The 21,746-nt window shown below is 40.4% G+C and overlaps 1 protein-coding gene across 5 annotated transcripts in view; it reads right to left on the bottom strand.

Moving 5' to 3' along the window:
- The window catches only part of CRTC1 (CREB regulated transcription coactivator 1), a 62,068-nt gene that overhangs the window by 25,790 nt on the left and 14,532 nt on the right, over nucleotides 1-21,746 (bottom strand). For 3 of the 5 annotated variants that reach the window (XM_044998264.1, XM_044998266.1, XR_006575175.1), the window contains exons 2-4: nucleotides 5,581-5,697; nucleotides 2,126-2,263; nucleotides 580-641 (exon numbers count right to left, since the gene is read on the bottom strand). In XM_044998264.1, coding sequence (XP_044854199.1) covers nucleotides 580-641; nucleotides 2,126-2,263; nucleotides 5,581-5,697 — 317 coding nt within the window. Of the gene's footprint in view, nucleotides 1-579; nucleotides 642-2,125; nucleotides 2,264-5,580; nucleotides 5,698-6,603; nucleotides 6,714-21,746 lie in introns of those variants that run through there. The other 2 variants (XM_044998267.1, XM_044998265.1) reach the window with 2 other exon arrangements.

Here is a 21,746-nt window from a genome sequence, read left to right as displayed (position 1 = left end):
TGCTTCTACAGAACCAGACTAACACGGCTACCCCTCTGACATTAAACTGTGGGAGTCCCAGGATCCTAGTCCTCTACTCAAACCATGCCACTCTTGCATGATGTAGTGTCCTCAAACTGGTAAGCACAGCACACCACATAGGCACTTCTTGTCCCCAGCTGTCAGGTGCAAGGGGCATGATGGCGGGGACAGATGACTCCACATTCCTTGCTCACTGATTGCTTGTGAAGAAAGACCAGCCCCGCTTTCAATGTAGTTGTAAAAAACTAAGATTTTCTAACTCAGTAATTCTGAGCATCCTAGTCCTCTATAGACATACGCCTGGGCAACTTTACATCCCAAAATCTAAGTATGCAGTGGAATATTTTACGTTTAAAAAATAATCTCTTAAAAGAATCCATAAAGAGTTGAAAAAACTAAGTTCTAGATTCACTTAAAAAAACCCCATGGTAATCCAGATTACCGTGAGTACTGTAAACTACCATAGGGAAAAACAAATGTTTCTTGCACTTCTAAGGGCTGTCATAGGATCTAAGACCTCGGACCAGAGACTAATGCACATGGAATTATGCCACTAACCTTCTCCAGCTTGTATCCGATGGAGGCGACAGATACACAGTGCCATATGGACAACTGTCCACGTGATTCAATTAGTTAAGGGGGAGAAAACCAGGAGCTTCTTGTTTAAATAACAGGCCCATTTGAAAGCTTTGAACAAAGAATAATTTAAGTTACTTTGGTCGAGCCAATACACACTAGTGAGAAAAGTGAAGAGCATTTCTTGTGGAGGCCATGCTGATTTTGGCATGACATTTCAAACAAAATATACATATTAATGGTGGCTTTGTATGTGCTGCAGGAAAGAGTTCCTACTTAAAAATTCAAGCCTGACAATACAGAAACAAAAAATGCTTATACCTATTGGGGTGGAGTGGTATAGAGGGAGTCATTCTGAACAGTCAAATGAAGGGGTAATCACTCTCCACCTCCTTCTCAAATGTTTTTCTTGACCTCCTCCCATATAATCCTACGTTTTCCCTGGCCACATACACACGACCCCCTCTCCCTGCTCCCCACCACCACCCACACACAGGCTGAAGTCTTTTCAGATAAGTAGGGATGGGTCATGAAATATGGCGCCTTGCTAGTAGGACACAATTCACCTACAGCTTCAGATACAGTTTATTCCACCTACACCTCTCTCCCGCCACCACACATACATTAATACTACTCCCTCCGTGTATACAGGTTGTAACAAAACTTTCCTCTGAAGAGAGAGAGACCACAGAATGCCACTCAACTGGCCAGCAGCTGTCACTTTTGAGTAACAGCAGGATTGCCCTCATTTCCAATAACCACTCTGGCACTGGGATTTTTAAAGCTAGTCAACAGCCATAAGCTAATTCTGTTTTATTAAAGTCAGCAAGAAATAGTGCTTGGCAGATGCTGAACTCATATGAGTCAGCTTGTATTAGAAATGGGAAGAAATCACCTGCAAAAAATTCAGTCCTGGTTCTGCTCAGTTTTGAAACAGGAGTCAGACCCCTCAACACTGCCATTTGGCACTTCTGCTGTATTTTTCACTAAAGGGTCTCAAGGCACTACCTAAGCCTCTCAACAGCTCTGGGAGGTAAGTATTTATTATTGTCCCCTCTTTACAGCTGGGGAAGCTGAGATACAGAGAAGCGAAGTATTAGGATTTGTGAAAGATCAGACAGCCATATAGCAATAAGGAGACTAACTATCCAGTTACATTACACTGGATACTGCTTCAGAGCAGGAGATATTAACTGTCCAGATTTCAGAAGAAACATCCCCTGCAAGAAAGACAGTTGTCCATTATGGGGTTTTTTGCACCTTCCTTTGACACAATTCACTGTCAGAGACAGGATACAAGACTGTAGAATTCTAATCTGAGTCGGCATGTTTTTATGCCCAAAGTCACAAAATGAATCAGCGGCAAAACCAGAATGGAACTCAGGAGTCCCCCATTATAATCCACACTCACGCTCTACAATGCTTGGGGTTTATCTGCTTATTTGAAGTAATTTGTAAAACAAACTTTAAATACAAACAGTGCTGATGAAGACAACATTTTAATGCCACGCCATAAACCAAAGGATATCTGCCTTCCATGTTTATCCACAGACAGCGGACGCCGGTGTGGTGACCCAAGGCGGTTTCTGTCACGATACACTCTGTCCACCAGACCATGATGCCGAGTTGTCCTACTTGTATCCAGTCCAGATGACTGAAAAGGAGTCTAAGGGAGATAAAAAGTTATCAACAGAAAAATACATGTAGAAACCACCTGGTCAGAATCAAAATATCACAGCTAGGCCTGATTCTGTATGCCCTAAAAATAAACCTAACCGCTATGGATACACCAGCCAATCATCATTTGGGCAATGTAACTTTTTCCTTAAATGTAATTTTCATATACTAGACAAATCACACTATATCTGGAATGGAGAAGCACTGGAAACTACCTCCCAAAAGAGAGGCTAGTAATAGGGGGAGGCAGACAGAAGCAGATCTCCTAAATTTGCACTATTTTTCCAACCTTTAAGTCCTACCCCATCTTTGAAACACCAGGAATGATAGAAATGAATAAAGTAACCTATGAACCTACTGCTAACTAGTGCATAAGTTACTCCTGGTGTATCATGCAGCATGGGTCCAGAAGGAACATGTTCACAAATAGAGCTTAAACTTAACTACGAAGGCAAAAGATGCAGGAAGGGGATTCATCCAGTACACTGAATTATTTCAGATTCCTAATATTCACTTGATGCTCTGTAGGAAGTGTCTCTCCCAAGGAATTTTTTTCACCCCCTCTTATCAGCATCATAATTATCTTAAGACAATGACAAAATAAAAATATCAAAACAAGAAATTTTTGCTAACACAGATGATTAAAGCATCGAACATTTTTAAATTGAATTTACTTTCTAAAAGTTTCATTTAGATTGGGCAAGCAACTAGTCTGGTCAATTCCACTCTAGGGCTCTTATGCTTTAGAACAATGTATATGTCACTAGAACTTATACTACTTGGCAACTGGTTTCCCAGAACCTGAAGCTGCTGCAGACAATACTTCCAAGCCATCTCACTGTAAATCCTCTACATCAGTAGTTCCCAAACTGGGGTTCGTGAACCCCTGGGGGTTTGCAAAATGTTACAGGGAAAAATTCCCTAATGGCAGACAGAGCTGTCCCTAGGAACCCCAGGCAGCAAGGAGCCTTGTTTTATAACAGGCTTAATCAACGTGATACAAGCTACAAAAGTGAGATCTTGGAAGAATGTTGCCATTTTCATAATGTAATAAAAATACTGTAATGATAAATAATTAATAATAGTGTGTAATAAGCATGTCATAAAAACAAATTTTATATTTCCAAGATCACTGCTTTTATAATTTATACTCAGGTAAAGGAGAAAATACCTGGAAATATTCATTTTTAGGAGGGGGTTCGCGAGACTTGACATTTTGTTGAAAGGGGTTCACAGGTTGTTAAAGTTTGGGAACTACTGCTCTGCATCATCACAGTGCAAAGCTGATAAGTGGGAGAACAGAATGCTCAGCCTCCACTCGTACATCAAGGGCTGTCCACGTGGGAAGAACTGGGTACTCCTCAACTCTTTGCTCCATCAGTTTGGAAATCCTAAATTTGCTCCTTCACTCAGGTCCTGCAAATACAGTATACTGTCCTGTCTGCCAAACCACAGAGCCATCTTGCCATTACACAACCCGACATGAGGAGTTTGGGATGCAGGCTGCCCCGGGGCTGTCCCCGAGCTGCTGCCACAAGAGGCGCCTCGCCCCTGGCCCCAGCAGCTCCGGCGGAGCTGGGCTAGGCTGAGGAAGGGGCTCCTCTCTCCAGCTGGCCATGGCACATCCGGGGCAGGTCCACGCTGGGGCTGGCAGGGAGGAGTGCCCTGCCGCAGCCCTGAGCCCCTGCGTAGGGATTAATAAGCAGCTGAGCAGCTTAGAGGAAACTTAGCCAGGCCTGCATGGAGAAGACCCTCGGAGGCAGCCTTGTGATATACTGAGAAGGAATTCTGCAGAGCTCGAGCAGTGAAAAGTGGGCAGAGGATTCATTCTGGGGAGGATGGAAGAATTTTTGTTCCTTTGAGTTGGGACATTACCACCCTAGTCTAGGGAAGCCAGGAGCAGAGCACTTAGAAACTGTAGCAATTGGCATTATGTAAAACTTTTAAATACACAGAACACAAGCAACCTAAACAGAGAAAATTAAATGAGATTTTAAAAGTTTTCAGTTTTAGTAATATGAGATATTAATCAGTAACATGGGCAAAAAAATGCATAACTAGGATTGTCCTGACAATATCTTTTAATACAGGAGCAAGCTAAGTAGATTTAGTATATAAATCACAAATAATGAAATGGAACAAGCCACCAGTTTCAGGCATCATGAGAAAAATAATCTAGATAAAGGAGTCATTTAAAAAATTATCCAGAGTATAACAAAACCTCAGTATTAGCCATATTGAAGAATGGAGCCTACTCAGAAGTGGATGTTTAGTCACAGGACATTTGACTAAAGGATTTTACCCACTCAAAAAAAAGTTGCCAAGAATATGCACCCAATTCCACAAAATATTCGTTCTGTAATAGACTCACCTCCCACCCCCACCTTATTCTGTGGCCAGGATTATTTTGTCCAGTGTGTTTCCACTTTTGCCTTTAGACTGTCACTATAATGGGACCCATCCCCAAAGGAAAGTCCAATACTGATCACATTATGAACAAGGCCCTTTTTTTTTTTTTTAAACAGAAATCTTTTACAAAAGCTATTACATGGTTTTTACCAATTTTGACCAAATTATGGACCACTCAAGTATGTAAAAATACTCATTATGTTATGAAAATCGAATATATTAAGTAGATGCACTTTAGTTTATGTATAGAGGCAAGGCTGTCTTTCAAGTAAGGCATTGTCATGGCAGATACATATATGCATGCGCATGCGTGTGTATGTACAGTCCATGAAATAAACCACAGCATTAAACTGCTTATACTTTCAATATGCTTATTTTTCTTTATTTGTTGCTCTTTTCCTTTCCTCCTATCCCCCAATATTTACCCAGGAAACTGTGAAGTTAATTTTTTGAACTTTTTTTTTTAATTTTTGTAATAAACACCAGTAAATTCCCAGAAAATTTTAAACAAAATAAAAACTGAAAACGAAGGGCCCTGCCTATGAACAGTACCATGCAGATGCACATGGGCACTATAACCATTAATAAAGCAGAGTTACCGTTTGGCAGCGTGCACTTATATGTGGCACCAATTGTGAAAGATGTTCACAACCAGAACGCAGCAGAACTATATAAACCAACTTCTTGGTAACATGCATATTTTTCCATAGAGCACTATGTGCTTTTTATACTTTAAAATTACATTCTTTAGGACTGACAAATCTTAATACAGTTATGCTGATCTGCAAAGGTTATGATTCTGTGCTCTGGGCCTGTTATCAGGCTTTACTGTACAGTCTCCAGTTGAAGAAAGTCACAGCACTGATTTAAAATGTATAAACAGCAGCTGAAGCTCACCTGGAAAGGCAGGTCCATAGCACTGTTCCCAATCTGATTCACATTCGGCAGTGACCCTCCATAGTACTGGCCACGACTCTGTCCCAATTGCAAATACTGTGTTTTCTGTAATTGTAACTAAAGAAGAAATAAGAAAAAAAAGGATGATTGCAACTAGGAGAGGTACTTAAAAAACAACATTCATTTCATTCTATTGTGCTTAATTTCCGACATCACCAAGAACAGCTTCCATCCCAAACAGTGTGAAAGGAAAATTGACACCAGCTCACAAATAAGTTTAACTATGAAGAGTAAGATTGAAGATGACAGCTTCCCAATTCTGTTTGACAAATGATAGAAAGTCAGCTTTGTAATCACAGTGATCACATGCAAGTTTATATCAATAAATTATGTGAAACCATAAGGTATTTATCTCACCTACTACACTAAAGAGCGAGAATTTAAAAAACTTGCATTAATCTGATGTTTGACCATGCTAATGCCAAAATTAGATACGAGTTCAGATATATATGTAACAAAATCATTCTCATTTAAAATATATATATTTGTTTAACCAAACTTGCAAAGTTTCCGGCATTTGTATTTGAACAGAATTAGTCAGTCTAAATTGTAATCTTATGCTGCGTACGAAATCCTCTTGTTGTCAGGGCACCAGTTTCTTAACACTGGAAAAGGCTGTTTAGACAAGCTGCAGATAGCTCTTAGATTGAAATTTTACATTCTGGACATAAGAGGAATTCCTCACTATAACAGACTTGTATGAGAGTAAACAATTTAACACAAATAACACAGTTTTAAAGAATGCAGGAAACATCTTATTTTCAAATGTTAAATGACAACACACTAGCTGAAAAACATTTTAGCATGTTCTACATGTTCATCTAACCAACGACAGTTTTTGTGAAGAGATAAAGGAAAAAAGGAAGCTTTGCACATGGAATTAAGTAATCTTATTTTCACTTTTATTCCTTCTCTTTTCAGAGAACTGTCTGTCCTTAACCACTTTTGATTAACAGAACCTGCCTTTTAACAAAGTTTTAAATGACTGGCTCTCTTTTCAAGATCAGAAAATCTTGCATCCAAATCAAATTTACCAAGTTACTAACTCTGTTTACAGTCATTTCTCCTCGACCTCTGTACTACTTTTGCATAGCAAACTCAGATCTGATGTCACAGTGCCACCATGTCCCTATGACAGACTGACCAAGTGCGGGCTGGGATCATTTAAATGCAACAGCTTTGATGTTTTAGTTTCCGAAAAGCAAGAAGGCATTCCTAGACTGGCAATGATAATTTGTTTAAAGAATGTTTGATCCATGGACTAGAAGCACCGTGGCGTGTACATCAACAGATCTCTCATTTTCACTCACAAACGGATCCTTAAGCCGTTCTCTTAGGGCTTGGCTACACTGGAAAGTTGCAGCGCTGATGGTGGCTTTACAGCGCTGCAACTCACTCACCGTCCACACTTGCAAGGCACATACAGCGCTGTATCTCCCTGGCTACAGCGCTGGCTGTACTCCACGTCTGCCTGAGGAATAACGACTGCAGCGCTGGTGCTGCAGCGCTGGAGTGCCAGTGTAAACAGTGATTAATCTTACTACGCTGTAACTGACCTCCGGAATTTTCCCATAATGCTTTTAACTAAAGAACTCTCTTTGTTTTGTTATGATGCCTCTCTTTGTTTTGTTGTGAACTCAGGGCTCGGAGCTGCTTATCTAAAAAACAAACACAGCTACTGTTTGCTGTGAATGAGGCAGGCAGGGGGGATGAATGTCCACAGCTAGTGTTTGCTTGAGGAGAGAAACAGCACGGTGGTGGGGGGGGAGTCAGTCGGAGCAGCTGCTTATCTGCTCTGAAGGCTATTTGCATTTAAGAGTGTGGGGGAAGTGGTCGGAATTTGCAAGGCAGGGAGCTGACACAGTGTCGGCTCCAAAAATCCACTCTCTCTCTCTCCCCCACACTCCCTGTCACACTCCACCTCTCCCCCTTCTTTTGAAAAGCACGTTGCAGCCACTTGAACGCTGGCATAGCTGCCCATAATGCACCACTCCCAACACCGTTGCAAATGCTGCAAATGTGGCCACACTGCAGCGCTGGTAGCTGTCAGTGTGGCCACACTCCAGCGCTTTCCCTACACAGCTGTACAAAGACAGCTTTAACTCCCAGCACTGCACACCTGCAAGTGTAGCCAAACCCTTAGAATCCCAGGATTTCAGAGAATGAGGTTTGGAAATGCCACTAAAAATCTAGCATCCCCAAAGCTCAGTGTTCACATGTTTGTTTGTTTTCCTTTCTTTTGAAATGATAAAATGGGACCTATGGTCCCGCCTTTAAGGCTATAACAAAGACTATGGGGTTGAACAAAGACATTTATGTCATGCCAAAGAATTTGTTTCCTCCTAAAAAGTTGAAAAATGTTACTATCAAGGATTACTCAGATAAAACAGTAATAATGTGACCAGGCCTCCTGAACAGTTTTGAATATGCACTGTCTGGCTCTAGACAGTGTTCTCAGGTCGCTCAATTTCACAAAACAGTAAATTCATTCTCAGTAGACAAACGTGCACACAGATATGATAAAATCCAAATATTAGAAAACAAATCTACTTGTTCCTTAATGGTGAGCACTCTACGAGAGCCAGCAATTTTCCACAGACCCAGTTAACCCAGGTCTCTGAACTGTTTTGTTTGAGGCACTGGATTAATCTGACAATGTATCTGACAATTCGCAGATCTAAGCTCAATCATAGAAATTTTATTGTCAAAAAGGCACAAAAACTACGCTAGCTGTTTAGCAACTGTGAAGCAAGTGGTCTGCGCTTCCCATTCCTTAAGAATGCAACTCAATCTACAGAGGATGGAAGAGTTGAGAATCAATTTGCTGTATTTAGAGTGAAAGTGATTTCTTCCATTATTCTTGGATTATCCCCTTTGATACTAGAACAGTCTTAAAATAAGCTTGTTAGAAGGCGTTGATGTATCTTTGATTTTACCAATACTACCTTCAGAGAACTCCATGCAGAAAAATTACTAAATTTTAATTGCTCGTTATTGCTACTATTTACTGGTTTTCACTGCTATATAAATTTACATCTTGTATTTTTATTATTCTCTTCAGCCTCTTCCATTTTAAAAGTTCTGCCCTGCAACAGCTGCTGCTGGTTATCCCGCAGTTAAGTCAACACTCAACATACTTCACTGTAATAGTGCAAAGCAGTCTCAATGCCTCACCTAACACCCTTCTACCAAGAACATACGTGTTTTAAAAGACCCATTCTCATTCCCAATAGGACCTGCAGTACAAAAGAGACTGTTACTCACCTTACAATAAAGGTGTTTGAGATGTGTTGTCTATACATAGTCCAATCTTGGGTTCACACATATCCCATGCACCAGAGACTAGAACCTTTTGGCCAGCAGTGCCAGTTGGCCCATACCCTGGCTGCTCTCATGCTCCCCGCTCATGAAGGCATAAAAGGATGGAGTGGGGCCAACTGCCTCAGCTCCATAGCCAACCAGAATTCAAATGATAATGGACTCCGAAATAGCAAGGAAGGCCAACAGGTCATGGAATACACATAAAAACATCTCAAAATAGACCAGTTATTGTAAGCTAAATAATGGCCTTTCCTTCAAGCAACTGTCTATATGTATTCCACTCTTGGGACTCATACAGTAACTCTGTGCTAGGAGATGGATAATCAGAGTCTTAACCAAATAATGACTGAAGGACCACTCTGCCAAAGCAAACATCTGCTCTGCATACCTTCCCAATAGCACAGTATTTTTTGAACGTGTGAATGGAACCCCAGGTGACAGCTCTACAAATTTCAGCAATGGGGACATTTCTAAAGGAAACCACAGATGCAGCATGAACTCAAGCAGGGTGACCTTTTGACTGGTCAGGGGGATCAAGCTTACCTATTTGATAACACAGTCTGAGAGCACAGCATGGGCACAGACTTTGAATAATCTAGAAGAGACTCTGCATGGCTTAATTCTATCTACATGCAAAGAAAGCTCTTAAAAAAATCTAAAGAGTAATTTTCTTTCAGAATCACTGGCATGAGGTTTCAGAAAGAAAACAAGTGCATGAATAGTCTAATTAACATGAAAATTAGGTATTATTTTAGATCCCATCCAAGGTTCCTACCTAGAGAGACACCTTATCCCTATGAAAGATAGTGCATGGTGAGCCTGCCATTAAAACTTGAATTTCTCTGACACAACAAGCAGAAGTAACAGCCACCAAAAAATGATGTTTTCATGGAAAGATGATGTAATGAACACAAATAATTGTTCAAATGGAGGACCCACAACATCAACTAATATCACACATTAAGATCCTACAAAGGAGAGGATTCTCTAATCAGAGGGAGTACATGTTCTAATCCCTTCAGAGATCTAGACACAGTTAAATGTGTAAACACTGTGCATAGAGGTCTACTCGGGTCTAATTTTTAAGCCTGACCCAGATCCTCACCCACTTGACCTGAGCCTGAGGGGGTTGGATTGTTTTCCGAACCAACCCAAACCCTGTTGGGTTCACATTGCATGGCTTTACCTGTGCGGTTTTGAATCTGAGGATTATAGGCAGATATAACCACAGGTTGAACTTTTGTAGAACTAACAAAGTCCAGATGATTTTAATAAGAGCAGGTCATCCAAAATTAACAGAATGTCTGTTAGGAAGAGTGAGGTGTGATGTCATTCTGTCCAAATGGTAAATCTTTTCCTTTTGACATTTGTGTCTTGTGGAGTCCTTCCTACTATTTTTCAAGATGTTCAGGACATCCCTGGAACAACACTTCTCCACTTCAGCTAGGCAGCAAGCATTCAAGATGTACAGTGCAGAGACACTGGGTCTGGATGAAAGGTCTTCCTGTCATCTTGGGCGATCAAGCCTGAGACAGACACAACATTTTTGGAGTCCCTACAATAAGTCTCAGGAGGTTTGGAAACCAGAACTGTCTGGGCTAAACTGGCGCTACTAATATAACGTTACAGCATTCTGCCTGAGCTTTCTCAGTGTATACGGTATTAAAGGAATGCATGGTTTGGGGTTCACATCAGATCCCAAAACCATTAGAAAAGCATCCAGAAGAGGTCCTTGACTTCGGCACCCTCTCAAGCAAATGGTGTTGCATTGTGTGTTCATCTAAGGCAAAAATAGTCTATGGTTGAGTGACTCCGCTCTGGAAGATCTGTTGAATAAGAGCTGTTGGGTAACTGAGTTCTTTGTTCTGACCATTCATGGACAGAAGAAAACTGCTGGTTCAGCCAATCTGCAAGGGAGTTCAGTCCTGAGCAATATCCAGTGTTTGATGCACCAATTCCATAGCTGGATTCCTTCCTAACAGAGGATTATCTGGATCCTCTTTGCCAGTTTATACAAAATACTGCAGTGGTGTTGTCTGTCATCACCAGTATCCATTTGCCTTGGATTAGCGGTAGAAAGCTACACATTGCTACACTAACTACACTGAGATGTCAAGATCTGTCTCTTGACCAGAGAGCCTACAACTGATGATTTAAGTGTGTTCCCCAACCCAGATCGGAAGCATCCATCATCAGTGTTAATGTGGAAAGAGAAAGCAACAATGGAACACCTTTGAACCAGAGAAGAAGAAGAAAGTAAATGCTGATGAACCCACAAAGGCATGTCTATACGATACTTCTCTGGAGCGAGTATCAACTTCAACCAGCCCTGAATACAATGAAGTTGAAGTCTGGCATGGGGAGCGAAGAAAGTGCCATGTGCCTAGAATTCTTTAGACACAATCTTAGGGACATTTGAGAGATGCACTGTAACTGATTTATAATTTCTGTCATGACTTTGAACCTGAACTGTGGTAAGTAAATACCACCACAGCAACAATGTATCTTCTTTGATGGCATCAAAAGATATTTCTCCCCATTTATCCTGAGCACCAGTTTGGCAGGTATGTGAATATAATACATGTTGCTTGAGGCTAGCTGAGGAGGGGTACCTGGAATCAGCCTGCTGCCAAGATAAGTATTAATGGAAATGTTCTGCTTTTTGAGAAATGCCACCATGACCACAAGGCATTTTGCAAATTTTGCATTTTGCAGCTGCTAGGCAAATGGGAGAACTGTGCATTGGAATTGTGTTCCCACTGCAAATATTTTTTAGGGGCAGGTTGGATTGAAATATGGAAACGTGATGGATGTAAAGCAGTCTTGTGGATCTAGGGAAGAGATTATTGAGGTTAGGGGCGACACTCTGAATATGAATGGTCAAATGAGTTTGATTCTTCTCAGATCCAGAATTACTCTCTAACCTCCCTTCTTTCAAGCCATCAGGAAAAATGGAGAATAAATGCCCTTTTCCCTGAACTGAAGAGGAATCTCCTCTATGGCTCTGAGACACAAGAGATTCAAGTCCTGGTTGCAGAATTCTTTTGAGAGGGGTCCCCGAAAAGAGACAGGGAAGCTGAGCGGGAGGTAGGAATGGTCTGGAACCAAATGGAATATCCAGTCTGAATAACCTCAAGGACCCATTGTCCTGCTGTAATATTGTTCCAGGTTTCCCAAAAATAAATCAGAGGGTCTGGTTCAGAAGAAGCTCTTGACAAGACTGTCAAATGTGTTGCCTGTTGGATCAGTAGTGGGTGCAAAGTAGCACCCAAAGAAAAAGCTCAAGGACACATCTTGTGGAAGTGTTGCTTCTTTCTTCGAGGCTCAGCTGGTCTCTGACAAGAGCAGGAATAAAGATATGATGCGTTGACTGTGATTGAGGCCTATTGTTTCCTCTTCAGTTGAGGAGCAAACACACCAAGCAATTTTTTACAAATGGCTTCTTTTGTGGTCACACTGGTTCAGGAGTGTACAAAATAACAAAGCTCCAAATCTACCCCAAAGGAAGAGACTTAAGTGAATTGACATATTTGGAAGGAAAAGCTATCCTCGGACTGTCTTCAAATGAGAATTTCTAATTATCAAACACTCCTCTCCAAAAGCTTTGCTGGCAAAGGGTCATGGACTTCCTTGATGAAGTACCACAAGAGTCCAGAGAATAATTAAAATCTTTAATAACAATTAGCAGCTAAAACCTCACTACCAGTGGCAGTAGACTCTGGATACTGCACACATTCAATGACAATTGCAATAACAATGAGGTGTGCGTCCTGGTTACAATCTTCCAGTATCCCACATGAGGTTTAAAATGCTACTAACAATCCACCTTTTGAAGGGTCAGAACTATTTAGTTCAAAGAAGGATGACACTATGCACACTCTTAATAGGACATATTGTGGACAGAGTTTAGCTGAGCCGATCCCTAAAGACCATCTTTAACTGGCAACACCAGTCTTTCTGGCAGAGATGTAGGTAATTTAGAGAGACGTTTGAGATTTTTCCACTCACAGCCTCCACTGGAATCTTGAGTGTTTCAGCTAAACTTTTAAGAAGTCCTGAAGTGATCTGTAGTCTGGAGCTGCTGAAGTGGATGGAGTTAGACTCATCAGGTGAAAATGACAGTACTGCAGCTGGAGGAAGATCATTCTGATGAAGTTGTTCCTCCTCAGAAGTGTGGAACTCCTACTGAGTCTCCTGTGCACCATAAGGCTGCTGTTCTGTGAGAGTTCTGATGGGTTCTACTTGCTCTGGTCTCCATATAGACATGTCTTCTGAGCTATTGAAGGTCCTGGGAGCCCAACAGGGGCAAGAGTGTGCACTATAAGCAAACAGTGTAGTGGGCCAGAGAAGGGAGGGGGGCACCAGGGTGAGTGCCTCCTCTTGTGTGCTCTGTTATCCTGAGATACAGAATCTTTATCAGATGTGAAGTGGGCTGGGGAATCAGAAGGTGAACTCACCTTACTCTGATTTGAGAGGAATATTCCTTTTCCTCATTCCCCTTGCACAGGGAAACCTATCTAACAGGAGTTCATGGGCGGTCTTTCCCTGAAAGCCTAACCAACATAGAAGCACATACCAGTACTGATAAAGGGGCTCTCACGTAACTGGGACTCTGGAAAATTTGACACTATTAAATCCCCCCCAGGCCATAAAGCTCAGTGCCAACATGATCAGTACCATCAACACCAACTCAGAGGGCTTCAGTACTGGAACAGGGGTTATTGAAGTTATTGGTACCAACAATGCAAGTGCTGACACAGACTTGAAGCTGGTACCAAGACCCCTAAGGGCAATAATGCCAACACAGTATGATTAACCACAAGGGGCTGCTCTTTGTACAGTACCAAAGAACACAGACATGCTTTAAGGTGTCAAAGGAGCTACATTTATGCCCTGAACTACCATTAGAGACTGGGTGAGATGATTTCTGTCCTTTCTTTGAGGCTCCATGAAAAGATGACCTTGCGTTCCCTACAGGAATGATGGTGTCTCCTACCCTTTTTTGATGAAGATTTTGGAGCCACAACCCTTGCCAAAGGAATAGAAGAGGCAGACACACCCATGGCATGGTAGTTGCTGATGCACTTTTTGAAGAAGACAGTTCCAAAGCTGGGGGATCCAGCATACCCAGACCCAATGCTGGTCTCATATTTAACTAGCAGGAACAGCTTCAAATTCAATTTTGAAATAAACAAATAGCGCAGTTGTTCATGTGTCCCTCACCTACACAAAAGGCACTTAGAAGGGAACTGGTTGTGTCACATGAGAGATTTGAAATCAGGAGATTTCTGAACAGCCATAAGGACTGAAGATCCAGTATTGGGTAACTAAAGCAATATAAAAAGTTTCCTAAATGAAATTCAACACTAATTCTAAAACTACATATAACACTTACAGTAGAAAAAAAATGAGGAAAAAATAGCTAGAGTTTAGACACCACTAACCATCTCTCAGCCAAAGATGGTGAGAAGGAACTGAGAGGCAGCTGGCCCTATTCAACCCTTTTATGCCCGCTAAAGGGGAGAATAAAGGCAGTTGGTGGCACATGGGGCATATATACACCAAGAGTGGAATACCAATCTTTGGCACATGGGGCATATATACACCAAGAGTGGAATACATAATGACAGTCACTCGAAGAAAAGAAGGAAGAAGAACAAGGAAAGATACCCTCATCTGGCCACTTCCTGAAGTTACTCTGTATGATCAGATGATGCTGTCAGCTGACTGATATCTTAAAAGTTTGAGGAGCATTTTTATACTCCAAATATTTGCCTGAAATCAAGAAAATGGAGTTCAAGTCTTCTGTGTGTGTATAAACCAGACAAAAAGCAATGCAAAATTTCACTGTTTTGATTTGTTAGTGCTCTAAACCTGTGACTCATCTTAAAAGGGATTACTTAGCCTCCATGATATGAAGCAAGTTAGATCGGAATAGATACTGGATGCCACCAGAGCAAATTCTTCCTTCTTTTTCTAATCAAAATAACACCATCAGGGTATGAACTTTTCAACTATATGCACAAAATGTAAAAAAGATGCAATCCCAGAAACAAAAGAGGTTGGACTCTTTGAAATACTCTGATCAGAATTCTTGAAAATAAAAGGTTGCTTTAAACAGAGTGAGTTTATTCTCAAATCCTTTCATAGTTTCCATGGTAACTCTAGTTTGGTCTACTGAGATTAAATTAATGGCAGTTTTCTATTTTGAACTCTTGGGACTTCATCAAGATATTTTACTTTCTTGGTCCAAGATAACAGAGTCAACTTACACTGTACATTTCCCATACCTATACTGTGTCTGAATGCTGGCTGATGTCAGTTTGGGCACAAGACTGACTATAATGCTGCATATTCTAGCTACTTCTTTGGAATACTCTTCATGGTAAGAAACGCTTTTGCTTATTACATTTGAAAGGGGAGAGGCCTTGGCATTCTTGTTTGGGAGAATTACATTTTGCCAAATGACATGTCCTGATTGGATCTTTAATTTTCCCTCCCAATAGCACTTATTTCTCTAATTAGATAAGGAAGATGTATTTTAAATTAAAAGATGAAATTTCTAAATTGATCATTAAAAACAATGGTTTTGCATTAAGCAGTTGTATACTGTAAACTAAATGCTGCCCAAATGAAAATTTCATGCTACCAATTTGCTATTTTATATTTGTGAAAGGAGCTATATTTAAAAACATTATTTCCAAAAAGCTACAAAAGTGATACAGCCAAGAACATCCGATGTGCTGACAGCACCACCTTTACAATGAAACAGCAATTTGTCATTTAACAATTTGATACCTTAACTGCCTGCACATTCCAAACTCAAGTTACATCAGCAGGAAGCTAGAACAATGTTGCTGAAGTTAGTGGAGTTACTCTGGATTTACAACAGTATAACCTAGATCAGAATCTGGACCAGAATCCAGCACCACCAGATTTAACACAATTACTGGCTTGTCCTAACAGCCAGCAGTGCTGCAATTTTCCCTTATATCTGCTTTATGACTTGCACGCAAAAACTAGAGTCACATTCTCTTCACTTACCTCCAAGAGTCCCATTTAAATTGGGCTAAAGCTTTCTAAGAATATAAGCGTTTGGACAGTGGGATTCAGAATGTAGGGGAGGGAGGAGTAGTGGGAAAAGAGAAAGATCTCTGAAAGTGAAGAGTATGTTATTTTTACATGGGGGTTTTCTGCACAAATTTAAGAAGTATCAGAATATGGAGGTGGAAACCAAAGGAAGTGCTAACCACTAGGAATATAACAGCATTTATGCAAACTTAACACTGGCTGTTCTAAACTCTTCCCAAAAAAAATTCTCAGCAAGTTACAAGCGTGTACACAGAACTCGGCTGCAGTAAGATGACAAATTTCATGATCACCCTTTTTAAAACATCTTTTTATACACATTCAGAATGCTTGGCTCCCACAAGTCTGATATCATAATAAGGGTGGAGTGTCCTTTTGATGAGAAGAGAGATAATCTCTTGCGAATCTCATGAACACAGGAAGTAATAGTTCAAGAAAATTGCCAGTTTGCAGTTTCCATACTAAATTTTATATACAAATTCAAACTTAGCCATTCCAGAAGCAGCCCGTACTTTCAAGTTAAATATACAGTGAATTAAAGATTTAATCTAATTTATAATTTAAAATAAAACATTAGTGATATTAAACTTCTCTGATCAAAGGGCTACCAGGAATTCTCTTAAATACATAAAGTTACACTACAGAAGAGTCTTCAGGCAGTTTGCTAGTACAAATCTGTCTCAGCTGAAATGAGATTGCATGGAGCAGCACTCCAAGCAGTCTCCAAATAAGGCACATTTAAAAGAGCTCAGGAACTGCCCCTCCTAAATGACCATCTGTGAGACAGAAACAACATCCCAGAAGTATTTACAGTTGCCTGGAAGTTTTTGGGCTGGCACCCAAACTTACTATTCAATAGCTAATATGGGGTCTCCTATATGAAATGTGGTGGTGGTCCCAGTCCAGCTCCCTCTTTGCGCATCCATATCAATGAAAAGCTACCACACCATAATCGTTACCCTTGTTAGTCATCTGAGCAGGGGCCATGGACCACCTGGGTAGTTGAGACCAAACTCCCCTCTCATTCTAAAGATGGACCCTGTAGATCAGGAGTAAGGCACACCAGCAGGGCAGAAGAAAGCAAATGCCCAGGTTCTGACTGACCTGTGGATGTCACAGTCTCCAAGGCTGTCAGTCTGGCACCTTTCTCCAGCCCTAAATTAGACACAAAATTTAATAACCTCAAGATTGGCCAGTTTGTTTCCACAAGGAATTTGAGACTCTCTCACTGTCCACTACTCCCATGAAGATAAGCAAAGCAAATAGAATCTTAAAAGGAAAGATACGTGAATAGTGTATAAGAGATTCACATATATGGATTTGGACTTGACAGCATAGCCTTCGGCAAAAAACTTCATAAGCCAACCAATCACTACATAAAGCAAAATCTATTCAAGCCATCAAAAAATTAAAGTACATTGTTTTTTCTGCCTATGTTTAGAAGCTTCCCAAAACTATACAATAGTTTAACTCTGAACATAAAATCATTTTTAACTATAGAATAGCCCACTTGTTCAGACTTTTGAAATTCACTTTGCATTTTTAACTCTAGAAATCTTAAGAACAAGGTAATCACTCTGATTAATCTATTTAATAAGATTCCAAGATTGTCATTGTCTCTTTCTCTCTGAAGCTTAGAATGTCTGTTGAATCAGTGTGAACCAATGGAAACAGCTAAAAGCATGGCCAACAGCTCTTTTTGTTTAGATTACCACCAGGTTTTGCAGTCTGTTACCATTCAAATTTTAAGTCCTCAGCTGTTTTAGGCTTTTTACAAATTACACCCATATAACAGCACAGACCCTCGCCCAGGGTTATTTAAGACAACTACGCCCCCTTCAGTCACAGAGTCTCTTATTTACTAATATCACCCTACCCACAAGTGATCTAGAATTTCTATCTGATTTGTAAATCTGTTTTTCTTTTTAATTGTGATGACAAAAGTAGTCGCACAACCATGAAAAAAAAAATTCTACCCATATATCCCCTCCTAAGAAGAAAAATTTATAACCAGTACTCCCATTTGTACAAACTCTGCAAGTATCCTGCAATCAGATACTTGCAGGCAGACCAACATATACCTACATAGAGACCCATTACAAATTAGAAGCACAATACTAATGAAAGGGTACCATCCTACTACATAAGAGCACCCATACTGGGTCAGATCAATATATCAAGTATCCTGTGTTCCAACAGTGGCCAATGTCAGGTGCTTCAGAGGCAGTCAGAGGCTAGGGCAGGGGTCAACAACCTTTCAGTAGTGGTGTGCCGAGTCTTCATTTATTCACTCTAATTTAAGGTTTTGCGTGCCAATAATATGTTTTAACCTTTTTAGAAGGTCTCTTTCTATAAGTCTATAATATATAACTAAACTATAGTCGTATGTAAAGTAAATAAGGTTTCAGAATGTTTAAGAAGCTTCATTTAAAATTAAATTAAAATGCAGAGCCCCCTGGACTGGTGGCCAGGACCTGGACTGGTGGCCAGGACCTGGACTGGTGGCTAGGACCTGGACTGGTGGCCAGGACCTGGGCAGTGTGAGTGTCACTGAAAATCAGCTCATGTGCCGCCTTTGGCACCCATGCCATAGGTTGCCTATCCCTGGGCTAGGGACACCCAGAGCACAGGGTTGCATCCCTGACCATCCTGGCTAATGCTTTTAGCCTCAAGGTATTTTACACCTTATTAGGCTAAATATCCAGCACGTCCTTAGGCAAGTTAGTCACTCACCCAGCATAATAGTTGGGAGAACTGGTTAACATTTGTCATTAAACTCCTTAGATGGTTTTTGGCCTTGAATGACATGACTGCCTGATGAAGTGTATAGAGTATTATTTGTTTGCTTTTTCTTTTTTAATTTTTCTGGTCCACAGCAACTTGGGATCCCTTATGTTCAAGGATACCAGATTATACATGAAGTGAAACAAATAATACGGTGAAACCCTATTAAACACTACAAAAGACAAAGTCCACATTCAAACTAGAAGATTTTTTTCCCCGCCTGCTGGGCACGGCTTACTGTACAGCAAGACAATATGGATAAGCACACTTACTGCACTAAAGAGGACAGTGCAGAGTTCGCCTTCAGCACAACACCACGAAACACAAACTGCAAAAGGGAGCCCAATTTTCAAAGCTATCATTGCTTTGTAAACTAATAAAATGTCTCACAATCAATTAACACAATTTTAAAAAAAGCAGCAAACATTTTAGGCCCACAGGGACAACTCACAAATAAGTGTACAGCTGCCTGAATACAGAGGACAGCCAGGAAGTGGCATCTTGTATTATGCTGGAAACAGCGAAGGGTGAGTTACAGTGACTATTACATCGTTCATTACATGTCTTGAAGTATCTGCCCTGAATGTTTGGAAGAAACTCCCTGCACACATAAAAGAAGCAATCTCGTTATTCTCTTTCAAATCCCTCCTTAAAAAACTCTTCCTCATGATGCTTACAAAATACTTGACAACAGTTAGGCTGCTGGTGTGCTGAGACCACTGCCTATTATGCAGGCTGTTTCTTTGTATTCCCCCATCTGTCTATCAGCCTCTAGTCTTAGACTTTCGTTTCTTGGGGCAGTGACTGTTTTCTGTTGTGTTTGCACAGAGTCTAGTACAATGGAGTCCTGGTCCATGACTAATGTTCCTACTCACTATGGTAATAAAAATAATTGTAGTAGTGAGTGCAAATGGGATGTTCGATACAGAACAGTTAAGGGGAGGAAAAAATTTAGTCTAATGAATTTAGCAAGAACAGTTGAGAGAAATTTCAAACACTGTAAATCAAGACAAGCAAGCATATTATCTATAACTGAAATTGCTGGTTTTGTGGTTTCTTTTGAACATACCCACCCACCACACCCACCAGCCCAAAAAGACAGACACACACACCTCTAATGGAAGAATTCTGACATTAAGATGAAAACAAATATTCCTTTCAATTCCTGACTGGGTGTAGAGGTGAAGAAATAACTGCTAATTTGCAAGGGTCATCAAAAGGAAAATGTGTAAGACTTTTCCATCAATGTAATCAGCAATTCTAGGTCAATGCAGTTCAATTTCCAATTATAATCTAATGATCACGGGGGTTAAATATGGATCCTTGATTTGTCTTTTTTTACTGAAGAGAAAGAGTGCAAATCCCTTTATTTTTAAATAATTTAATTCTGACTTTGAGCATCTATAGTCACCTAATCAAATGCAAGAATTTTTCAGATTGTCAAAAAAAACCCAAGCATTCAGCTTCTACCTTGGCTAGTTTACATGCTAGAATTCTGGATGTAGTTTCTTTTTACTTCAGAAAACAGCAAGTTGTATGTTCTGCAAATAAACCTGAATAACTAGATCAGAATGATTAAAGTCTGTGTGTGTGTGTGAGAGTGAGAGAGAGAGACCGCTATTTCAAGGAGTCAGAGGCACTAACAAGTTAAAAATTATTTTTAAAACAAAATTTCCTTATCCAAGGCCATGATCCTGAAAACTGTTACACACAGGCAGACCCATTCAGAACCCACTGAAGTCAATGGGGATCCATTAAGAGGAGACCAATTTCTCTTTATGATTCATATTCACTAGCACCAAGGCTTCAATCTCTAGATTGCAAACCCAACAAGAGAATGTTTACATCCAGACAGAAGCTGTTAAAACATTTGAAGTGTTATAATTTTTATTTTTTAGCAAACCTAAATTTCAGGCCATACTACTTAGTTGTAAGATTAGTTGTGGAACATGTTAAATGCTCATGACAGTATATTGATTTTATCTGTAAAGCCGCTAGTGTGTTAATTCATCAGAAGACACTGTTAACTATATACTGTCCAAGAATGGAAACAGCACAGCCAGCTTTTTCACAATTCTACTAGGATAGTGCAAGACAGACTGCACAGCAGAGTCTGTATCAAAGAGAAAAAAAACCAAAAAACAAATCCCTTCTCCTCTCCCTGTTTCTCTGCTGTCACAACTGGGAAGCAACTCCAGCAAGCGAAGCTTTCTAAAGACACTGATTGCCTGCAATTCCTAATGCTGATCAGACAGCAGTGTCTGGATCCAGACTGACAGATGTTCGTCCATCAGGACTGGCACAGGAAGTGAAAGCCTGAAGTTAGAGCAAAGTTGTAACCTACAGTGATAGCACCTGTTTTCCAGAGCACTCAAGGGACATAATGTATTCCACCACCATCTTTATAGTGAAATGTTTTGTAAGTTTTATTTTCTTATGCAATTTTTGTTGTTGTTGTTGTTACTCATAGAATAGAAGAGCAATAACACTGGCTACAACCAGACAGCGTAGATAGGACTGTGTGAAAGTTTCCCTACTTGCATCTGCCAACGTCTTCAAACTTGAGCTGTGATGCCATTAATATTCAAGTGCTGTAGGTTCTACAGCACAGACAACCAAGCCAAAACAGGAAGCCAAATGACTACTACAAACCAAGTGAAAAATACTAAAAAAAAACCTCTTACCTATAACATGTTAGAAGTTATCAGCCAGTGACAAAAGCAATGAAAACTGTTTTTGCTACATAGCTATATTTCATTGGAGCTTTTTTTTTAAATCCCACACCTCTTCAATATCAGAGCAGTAAAGTATGTATGTACCTGGTGGTGGGGCTCACAATTTCCAACAAAAGGTCCCACTCCTGCAATTAACTACACATGGGTGGACTACTGCACCTGTGCGTAGCTCCACAG

The sequence above is a fragment of the Mauremys mutica genome, chromosome 24 (assembly GCF_020497125.1).
Source record: "Mauremys mutica isolate MM-2020 ecotype Southern chromosome 24, ASM2049712v1, whole genome shotgun sequence".
NCBI classification, from domain to species: domain Eukaryota; kingdom Metazoa; phylum Chordata; order Testudines; family Geoemydidae; genus Mauremys; species Mauremys mutica.
This window is presented reverse-complemented; position numbering and strand designations above follow the sequence as displayed.